Below are 11,202 nucleotides of genomic sequence, written 5' to 3' on the forward strand. Positions count from 1 at the left end.
TGTCTCAGTAAAGTAGCAACCAAGTTTATTAGATGCTGGGGCCTGGGTTTTCTTACCAGACTACTGTATGTTCCATAAAACAAGTATGACTGCCATGTTCAGTAAGCCAATAGCAAGATGAAACAGATTCAGATGGCCCACCTGACAAAACAGCACTCATTTGACAGTCCATGTTCATGGATGGTATTACTAGCATGTAGGTGCTATAACAAAGATGTAGCAAGAACCTTTTAAAAGTTATGCCTGTGATGAACTGGCTGCTGCATATGGGAGTTGTATTTAATGGAACAATTTTTACAAGCACACTTATAGTGACTGCAGGCTTAATTTTCTAACTGCTCTACTATTCAGAGGAGCTGATTTCATGTGAAATGTATGAAGCAGCAATATTAAAGGGCAAAGTCCACAGAAATGAAAACATTGTTCCCGTTATATCCAAATCAGGTCCACATGAAATCCAATTTAGAAAACACTTTTTTCCTTGAAAATCCTTAGCGTCACATATCACTCTAATAAATACCAGCCAGAAAATGCCATACATTTCTGACTGTGCAATGAGTTGCACTGAATATAAACTCTATATACTAACCTAATTTTTCCCTAAAATTGTAGAAAATGTGGTGGAAATATTGAGTTGGACAGAAATGGGGAATGTGCCTGACTAGGTCTACAAATTCAAAACCCTTCATTCTTGCTTACTTGAATGGCTACCTAGCTACACTGAACTTTAGGTACACAATTGATCCAAGCAGCCACAATGGATGCAACAGAGATATACAGTCATCCAATATTTCCCTGTTCAGCTGTAGACAGAAGAATTTGATCTACCTGGACAGCCAAAAACAAGATTTTACTAGTGAACTGCGCGCATATATATATATATATATATATATATGCAGGTTTTGGTGTCCTCGGACACCAAAACCTGCATTCCTGTACCCGTGAAAATCTACGAAAGCAAATATATATATATATATATATATATATATATATATATATATATATATATATAAAATGGGCAAGTAGCCAGGGAGGTTGCAAATGTCTTTCTACTAATCTGTGAGAAGTCATGAAATTAAAAAAGGCAAAGGATTTTTTCCCCACTGCTTTTTTGCCATTACTAGTGATTTTGTAGCAAGGAGCATGCCATGCAGAGAGAGTAGAACACTTTTATGGCAGTCATTAAATTAGTCAAGCAAATAAAGTGCTTAGACTTAGCAGGGCTAACATCTCTTGGGACTTGTTGCTAGTAACATACTCATATTTATACCAAATGAAATGAATAACCTCCTCTGGTTTGATAGAAACCAGGCCACAGGAGGATGCTAAAGTACATCATCTCAGTTGCAGTTAACTGCATTTCCCCTCAGATGCCATGCAATTAGAAGGACAACTGGTATATCTGAAGTACTTTACTAAAAGGGGGGGGAGAGAGACTTAGATCATGCAGATATCTATACTCACATTGAGCAAATAATGGAGATAAAACGGCTCTTGCTGAAACATTTACATTATAAATCTACTTTCTGTATAAGCAAATACTGAGAATTTTCTACTTGGTAAATTGGTGTTGGATTCTGGGTTTATTACTGTGGTTTGGATGTTGGTTTTAATGTTTGATGGCTGTTTTATTGGATAGAGCAATGTACATAATAGAATGAACATTGAATTACTATGTTTAATTGCTGAGCGCTGCTGGGAGGAAAATGCAGTGAGTGCCATAATTTCCTAACACATGAACAGCAACTAATTGTCAGTTCACATGCATTATAAAGCAAAACTGAGAGCGGCTCTGTCTCTTTCCCCTCTCACACACAGCCTTCATATTTGACATATAGCACATGTTGCATTTTTGTTCCCATATATGGAAAATTAGTTTCTGAAGAACTGGCCAACAACTTACACTGAACTGGAAGTCAAAAAAACAATAAATGAACATTTTCTTTTAGTCATGTGTGTGAACGAAGCCCTGTTTTATTGAGTGCAACATTATTTAAGGAAAAAGCACAATATCTTAAATGCGAGTTTATGATCATTCCAAACTTTACACATTATAACAAAGGAAAAGTCTGTTTTCACTGATCCTCCTCCTGAGGGAAGCTTGAAGATAAAAGGGGGAGGGGTGCACAGTGAAATAAGGTTTCAAATAGGTTTTCTCCACAAAAACTTCAGGAGTGTAGAAATTCTGCATTATAAGGCAAATATGAAGAATGTCATCCTCGAGTCTCAAAGAAAGCTCAGTTATTCCACCAAATAGAATGCAACTATACTCAAAGTCAACTTATTCAAAAAATAGGCTGATGCTCTATTCAGTAGTTAACGTGGAGAAAAAGAATTTCACATTCCATTTGTATGTTCAATTGATGCAGCCAAGATCCTTCAGGTTATCTAAAAGTGTTCATCAGGACACGCAGATGGGTTTAAGTGTCAATCAGTTGCAATCTGCTAATTTGGTTGGAGGCCTTCGCAAATGTTTGGTGACGATTGCAAACGACAGCCAGGCAAATCGGAATAATACAGTAGCCCACCGTTTTGGGATCAGCTCTTGTACAGGAATAAAGGAACAGGAACATTTGTAAATAAGGGATCAAGAAGATAATAGTCCACAGCCAAAAGGGTACGGACAGCAGCCGTGTTTTTAAGGAGTGCATCCAGGTGGTTTCTTCTCTCAGTTTTTCAGGAGGTTGCTGGATGTGCTCCAGTGCTAGTCTGTTGTAAGTCTCATTGATTTCAAAGACATAGTAAAATGCTGCCGCACTTGCTATTAAGTATAATCCCACACCAATCCATCCCATCCTCTGACGGAAGTTCATCATTCTCCATGCTCTGAACCTTAAAAAAAGGAAAAAGATAATCAAAGCACTTAAAGAAATATCAGCTTGTCATGTTACAGGATACGATTTTCTAAGTGTAGCTGAAGTGTTACTGGGCAAATGCTGTTTCTGCTCCCCCCCCCCAAAAAAAAATCTCCCAGTAGTTGTCAGTAGGAAATGTAATGTGCAAAATGCTAAAGACAGGGTGTTAAATTTTCAGCAGAAGTGAAAGAGATGATGAGATGGTTGGTTTTGAAGACTGATCCGAAGTGGATGTAAGCTGCAATCTTCAAATATTTATTCTACAGTGCAGCCAATTTAATTTTACTTATTAATCAGGTTTTTATCCCACCATGTTAGGCTACATTATTCCCCAACATTCCAGTTTAATCAAGGGGGCTGGGTGTGCGAGATGGTAAGTGGGTGGTGGCCCCCCTCCCTCAATAGATAAAGCCAGGGTTTAGAGGAGAGAGGTTAGGGAGGGTAATGTGGCAGAGAAGCAAAGCAGCAAGCTGGAAAGCCAGAGAGGCAGAGCAATGGTTGGCTTCTGTTCAAAACCAGGGCTGCAGCTATGGGAGAAGAAAGACCCTCCTGGGGTGCTGATGCTGCGTACACCTCCATTGTAGGCTCAGGCTGTGTATACGTGTACATAGACCACATATCATAAAGACAACACAGTCTCCACTGTGCCTCATTTCTGAAAGGAAACACAAACCCCAGGTAAGTGCCTGAAAACGATGGAATCTTGCACCACTCAGATTGGGGTGGCATGCAAAAATATGAAGCACTGTTGGCATTGGCCAGCAGTGGTTCTCCAGGATTTCAGGAAGAAACTTCTCCAAGCCCTACCTAGAAATGCTGGAACTGAACCTGGAACCGACTGCAGACAGCCCGGCCCAGACAATTAACACAAGTGGGGAGGAACTAGGAGAGATGTGAAAACCAAGGAGGAAAGCCATGCCCCCACCCCACTCCCATTTCCCCCCATTTTTCCTCTGAGCCTTCACACCTCTGGGAACTTGGAGCCTAAACTTATGCATCTTGTTCTGATGGAGCAGGGAGGATAATAGCATGTACGAGAGTGTGTGCTCCCTTTTGAAGAGTACCATAGACACAGCAGCTGTATTCCTTAACTGTCACTTTATGAGAGTTGCATAAATCTCAAAGTTGTATAAATATCACGTATGAGATTTAAAACGGGCTTACATGGCTTTCAGTAAACATCTGCAGTCAAGAGCATGCACCCCCCCCAAAAAAAAAAATCCATGTACATCAGGGATGGGGAACCACATGCCTCTTAGGGCCTTATTATCTGGCCCCTGGAAGTCTCCCTGGGTCACATATACCCTCTGTATTCCTAAGCCACACCCTCCTCAAGTGTTTGGCATGGTTGGAATGTGTCTTCCTACTGCTTCTTGTTTCTCTGGATAGAGGAGGGGCGTGTGTGCAAGGACAAAGAAACTGGCTTACCACTCAAGAGTTAAGATTTACATTTTTTTGCTCTGCTCACTTTTACTTTTGGCTTTGCCCACCACTGGCATGTGGCCCTTGAAAGGTTGCCCAGAAGGAAATGTGGTCCTTGGGCTGCAAAAGCTTCCCTGACACTGATGGACATGCTTACAAGTGAATGAAGATGATCTCCAGTTGTTTTTGGACTACAATTCCTGCCATCCCTCACCACTGGCCCTGCTGGCATTAATACACTAACAACTTCATCAACAGTTTTTTAAATTCAGGGCAATACTTGTTCCTATCCAGCCAACATGGCTCCATGGAGCCCCTCAGGGCAAATCTTTCATCACTTCATTGAATCATTGCAATCAAAAAAACCACAGCAACTCTATCTTTGTAGCATGTGGTTCTCACCAGTCTTCCACGCCCATGTGCCTGATCCCATATTGTGGCTGCTCGCATGTAGAAGAAACAGACTACTGCGTTAGTGCTTTGAACCTTAATGGTTTTAGGCTGGTTGTTACCCAGAAAAATCTGTTTTCTTGGCTAAGTACAGTACTGTTAAGAAGGAAGTTTAAAACTGTTCTCCATTCTGCTGTGTGCGTCCTCTTGCTTTCTGATTCTCAAAATACCACACTAGACTTCCAAGTTCTGCAAAAATGTCAGACCAATGAAGTTTGATGCCTGTGATAAGAACAGTCTACCAATTACCTCCCTTCCCCAAGAAGAACAAGTTGCAACTTTTCCTTTCTCATTTTTGACTGAAAGAGGAAGACATCCTGGCTGGTCCCTAAGCCTGCAACAAAAGCAGGATTTATTGTAGCTAGAAGATATCCCTTGTGCAAGGTTATCTCATTTAATTTCATCTTCTGACCTAGACACAAAGAACTGGACTGCATCAGACAAGAAAAGCAAAATGCCCACTGTAACATGTGCTTGAAATAGTCACTGGTTGAGGAGGCAGAGAAGGAAAGAGGAAGGGGAAACCATCCATTATGATCAGTTGTTTGATGACTGGACGTTTCTTCTGACCTTTCTTGGGCGCGAGGGGGGAATGACACGCCTGTCTGAGAAGCAGGGAAACTATTTGTGTAAAGTCCCAATTTGGACATGTGGTGGTATTCAACTTATTTTTACTCACTGAAATCAAATGACCCAACTTAGTGGTGTTCATTAATTCCAGTGCATCTACCTGGGGTAAAACTTAGTTGAAGACCCCTTGTGGTCTCTTCCAACTCTATGATTCTATTCTATGATTCTATAGGAGTGCTCTGATGGTGTTTCCTGCTTGGCAGGGGGTTGGACTCGATGGCCCTTGTGGTCTCTTCCAACTCTATGATTCTATTCTATTCTATGAATACCACCCAGAAAGAGCCATGAGCTTTGCTAAAACTGAAGCACACTTGGCATCCAGTCTGCTGAATTTTTATTACACTTAAAACTTCTATGCCTTTGAGGCCAACACCTTTCTCAAAGCGGTTTACATGAAGTGAAACCATGATCATAATAAAACACAATTAGAAAACACAAACATGGAAGATAACAGTCCACAACACAGAACCACATCCAAGGAAATGCAGCAAAAAACCTGCAGGTATACAAAGGTATTCGACTAATGGAAGGGGACAAAAGGGGGGGCTGGCTGAACCTCCAGAGCAGGCAAGACATTCCATAATGTAGCTGGGGACACAAAAATATTAACACACACACACCACAGAAAATTATTAGAACTTAACTCCCTACCTGTCAAACACATTATAAGGGGGAAATATTTAATACATCATAAAATAACTTGTTGATTAAAACAAGAATAGCAAAACGATAATATTTGTCAACTAACATGAATAACAAAAACTCCCTAAGTCTCCATCCAAAATGAAACTACTGTAAATCCAAAATGAAACTACAGTGCTACCTCAGGTTAAGTACTTAATTCGTTCCGGAGGTCCGTTCTTAACCTGAAACTGTTCTTAACCTGAAGCAGCACTTTAGCTAATGGGGCCTCCTGCTGCCGCCGCGCCGCCGGAGCATAATTTCTGTTCTCAATCTGAAGCAAAGTTCTTAACCCGAGGTACTATTTCTGGGTTAGCAGAGTCTGTAACCTGAAGCGTATGTAATCCGAGGTACCACTGTACTGTAAACTCTGTAGTGCAGCTCACTTCTTGCTCTTCAGTATAATGGCAATCCTGAAACAAGATTAGCAGCTTTGTTGCCAGTCCTGTTTACGAACGATTCAGTTTACGAACTCTGCAAAACCTGAAGTAGTGTCCCGGTTTGCAAACTTTACCTCAGTCTAAGAATGCAATCCAAACAGTGGAAGGGCACTGGCGGTGGGAGGCCTCATTAGGGAAAGTGCGTCTCGGTTTAAGAATGGTTTCAGTTTAACTCCAGAACGGATTAAGTTCGTAAACTGAGGTACCACTGTATTTGTAAATGTGCATATCACAAAGGCCCCATAGATCTTCAGTGCTCCATCTTATCAAAGGGAAACTAAAGTCCAGGGGCAGAGTTATACAGTTATGACCACTCAGGAAAGTAGAGAACATTAAGTAACAGAGTTTTTCAACTTATCTGTACTTGAAATAAAGAATTATCTTTTAACAATTGTAAGCTGCAGAACTTGTTTTACCAATAATCTACACCACTTATCCCCTCTTACCACAAAAGTGACATACAACTGCCAGCTAATAATCATGTGACTGTCATTATCATTCACTGCTGCCTGATCATGAGATCTACAAGCACATTTTAGTCAGAAAAATAATATGTAGAACCAACCTTCCCCTCAATCACTTCCCCTCATTTGGCCATCCCCAAATCTTTAGGAATAAGCAACAGATTGAGCAACTACCAACACGCTAAAGGTTGCCTGTTGCCTACAGTATGAAGTCAATTCACATATTTGAGAATTCCCTGCCAGATTTTTGTAAATGTCAAAACCAAAAGTCTTTTTAGAACCTTGTTTTTCAAACCATGACCACAATGAACTTGGAGCCACGAATATGCAGCCAGCTTTTTGCAACTAAATGTTTTTGAACTCTTCCTTTTTAAAGAGTTAAAGATAGTGTATGGGCAATAATCAAAGCAGGCCTGGTAGCATTTTGGAAGATATGTTTTAATTGTTTTAGTTCTGGATTTCTTGGGAGGGCAGATCTATCAACAGCTATTAGCAACAATAGCTGTGACGCCACTATAGACAGAGGCAGTATATGAATGCTAAATGAAATTGGCGGGGGGGTGACCAAGACAGCAAATCCACCACCACCCCTTGTTTTGAGCTCCCAAAGACATCTAGCCAGCAACTTTTGGAAATGGAATGTTGGGCAAGATTAATCTTAGCATGACTAACAGCTCAATTCCTATCTTCCCATATGTCTATTTATTTAGACCTACAACAAGCTGCTGCGAAAGGATCTCATTACCAAAGTGGACACTGTTAACACAAGATGATCCAGTGAAAGTTCACTTTGGCCATCCTTGCTCTACAGTCACCACCCCAGGACACAACACATTATGAAACCTGCCCATCAGCCTCTTTCAGTTACCGGTATGCTTGCATAGCTGCAAAGACCATTTACAATTTTGCAAAAAATGTTTCAAGGGCAATTCTGAAGCACAACTAATTAAAGAAATATACTGGGAACTCAGGCACTCTGATAAGTTGCAGTGCAGGTCATGCCAGTTTTATCTGCATAGCAATTCTAGGCATACATCTTTCAGTTGCAAAGGTTGCTATAGGAATGAGAAACACATTTAAAAGGCAGCATTTCAGATAGGTCACAATGAGAAATTCATTTATGTGCATGATGCTATTTAGTGCGACCTGTGGCAACTTGTTTATCACAGTGTGGAAATGGTATACTGCAGCAGCCGAATTTGGAAACTCAACTTAGCCACACTGACTAGAGCTGAACTGAGCAGGATTCAGTCCTTGCATGGTACACTTTTCTTTCTCTACTAGAAACTTTGTCTTGCTAGTATTGTTATTATTAATCTCTTTCCATGCATGTCCCAAGATAATGTACAAAAGGTAACAAAACAGTTACAGAACAGTTGCAAAAGTAACAGATGAGTTCTAAAAAATACATAAGGACACCTATGGCTGAGACCTATCCATTCAGCTGTGTTCCACTGAAGTGTTTTAGAGTACATACTCAGGATCACTCATCAGTTAAGGTGTGACAAATCTATTAAGTGATCTGAACTATGCACTCATCCTTAAGATTGTAAGTACTTTGTTGGATCAGACCCAAGAACCCTAACAACCATGAGCAGCAGGAAGTTGACTGAAAATTGGCCAGCTGTCCACAAATGGAAAATTGTCTTCTCCCCACTTCTGTACTGGGGGAAAGGGTCAGTGTCAGCCCTGCAACTACTGGCACATTTACAGTATCATAAATACATAGCATAATCTTACAACTCTAGCTGTTTCCAATGGAAAGCAAATGCTTAGGAGGCAGCACACTACTCATTTCACCAGCACAACACAAAGCAAACATGTTAGGCCAGCACTGCAGGGACTTTACAGGATATCTGTCCCTTGAGCAGTTTGTCCCTGGGCAATACCATTGGGATGCTCACCTTTTTAACAAACTCCTGCCCCAATTGGGTTCACCTACAAATCATTTTGTCTCCAAAAGTGGACTAATGAGAGTATTGTTCAAGTTATAACACTGGTATCATCAACACCAGACGTCAAAGGAATTTTAGAATGCAGAAAAGAAAGGCAAGAAGAAACATCATGACATTCTTAATTATCCTGGTTTTACTTTCGTTGTTCTGCAGCTGACACTACCCTAACCAATACCATCTATTCATGATAGAATCAGTTATGGGTCCTTGGTGGTCCTTTACTTTTATTACACGTGCACCTGCATTCTTTCAATAAAGCTTAAAGCCTCACGTAACAGGCAAAAGTAAGAGACTGAGCCGTCTATGCTAAAAAGTTTGATTTTCACCTTGCCCACTGACACTAGAACAATAAAACATACCACTTTACCATATTATGTGCCCCCTCTGCCCATCAGGTCAACAGCAACTGCATTCTGTAATAGTGCCATAGCAGCCACATTCTTCAACCTACCTATTTTGAAGCAGCCTTTCCATATGAATGCTCACTGAAGAAGACGAATACTTATCTAAAGAACTAGAGCTATATTTGATATAGTAGCATCTTTATCTTATCTGTCAGACAGCTTCTCAAGTCTGTCAAAGTTTTTTCAGTTTAACCCAAGCAAATGATTCCACTTCCTAAAGTGAGATAGTAATCGCCCCTCACTTTCCTCAGTGTAACCTAACTGCCTAAAATTATTCATATCCCACACCCATTTCTACTGCATAGAAAGCTCATGGGTATCACTCATTCAATACCCGAATTACAATAGGTTTTTTAAAAATTTTAAAATCGCTAACCACAAACACAATGCAACCCAAGCATTAAGAGGAGGAACGGTCTGCACAGCACTATTCCTCCCCCAACCCTAGAGAGTTACTTCTCCCAATTTTGCCTTCCTCAAAAGGCTGACAGTACCTCATCCCCATACTTCTTTCTAAACCTTTCCCAAGGGCTCCCTTCCTCTTCCCCATAACTCCTTAAAACTTAAATCTGACCTAAAACCCAGCACGGATATGGACTGAGATATAAATAAGAGTGCCTCTGGGCCCGTACAATGCAACCTTTTGGATGTTTTTATTGTTTAGCTGCTCGTGCGTTCACTACCCTGGGCTCCTATGGGAGAAAGTCAGGATGGGAATATAATTACTCAAGCAAAACTGCTTCTAAACAGAGGGAGGGTGTGCAAGTGTCGTCGTCCTCGCCCCCCCCCCAATTTGCAATGGGGGTAAAGAGCTTCCAGTAGGGAGCTTCAAAGCAAATGTAAGCAAAGTGGCCTCTTTCTCTCTCAGGAATGGGATTTTTATTAGGAAGTGGGGGCAGGCTTTTGTTGTGGAGGGAGGGGAACAGAACCTCAGATTTGTATTGATTTTTGTACACGGGGGAGGAATGTGCCCCCTTGGCTACGCCCCTGCTCTCAGACTGAATTCGAGACAGGGCTGCGCTCCGTCTTCCTCGTCAGGCTGAACACAGAATCGTGGGATAGGAAGGGGACCCCCGGGGTCATCTAGCTCAACCTCCTGGCAATGCTCTTTTGCCCGACGTGGGGCTCGAACTCGCGAGCCTGAGGTTCGGAGCCTCACGCTCTACGGACCGAGCTGCCCCGCCAGCGGCTGCGAGCGTGTCCCTGAGCCGGTGCAAAGCGCGCTGGGGAGGGACAGAACAGCAGCCTAGAGCCCGGGCCCCTCTCCGGCGCTCCCCGCCTCAGCCTCCCTCGCCCTTACCTTCCTCCGCCGGAAAACACGGGAACGAACAGCCAGGAGGAGAGAGCGCGGGCGGCCCGACCCTCCTCACCCCGCCGCCTCTCCTGTCGAGCCGCTCTCAGAGCCCACCCCTTCCGCCGCCCTTCCAGGGCCCGCCTCCTCCGAGCTCTGCTTCCGGTGCCGCGCGACATGGCTGCAGTCACGTGAGGAGGGTCGAATTGCCTTAGCCGACGATTCCCGCTTTTACGGGCTGCGGAGGCGCCGCCAAAGGGGCGCGGCTCCTTTGGTCTGCGCACCGTGTCTTCCGGGATGTTTTCGGCACCCTTGCCCCCCTCCCCCCTCAGGTGTGTTTGCTTCGTATTGCAGAGGCGGCAGCTGCTGGGAGGCAATGGAAAACAAATCTAGGCGCTTTGAAGATGCCCCCTCGGGGTCCCCCCCGTCCCCGCCCTTTTGTCAACCACCCAAGGGGAAAGTCTGGAAAGAGTGGGGTGAGGGGAAATAATTTGTATTTTTGTTTTGTTCTTAGCATTCCCCCCTCCCATAGCAATTAAGGCTGCTGCAGGCAAAGAGCAGGACCGTAAAATGTCTTAAGTCCCCCCACCCCATTCTCCCATCCCAGTAA

The 11,202-nt window shown here is 42.8% G+C and overlaps 1 protein-coding gene across 1 annotated transcript; it reads right to left on the reverse strand.

The window, feature by feature from the left end:
* Window positions 1-1,956: 1,956 nt before the first annotated feature.
* LYSET (lysosomal enzyme trafficking factor) lies at window positions 1,957-10,905 on the reverse strand. Its single transcript, XM_083739081.1, has 2 exons — window positions 10,602-10,905; window positions 1,957-2,832 (listed from the first exon to the last, which is right to left on the reverse strand). Exons 1-2 carry the CDS (start codon window positions 10,769-10,771, stop codon window positions 2,421-2,423), a joined length of 582 nt encoding a protein of 193 aa, XP_083595207.1. The 5' UTR covers window positions 10,772-10,905; the 3' UTR covers window positions 1,957-2,420.
* Between the last annotated feature and the right edge of the window lie 297 nt (window positions 10,906-11,202).

Source organism: Podarcis gaigeae, assembly GCF_964106915.1.
Source record: "Podarcis gaigeae genome assembly, chromosome: 1".
Taxonomy (NCBI): Eukaryota; Metazoa; Chordata; class Lepidosauria; order Squamata; family Lacertidae; genus Podarcis; species Podarcis gaigeae.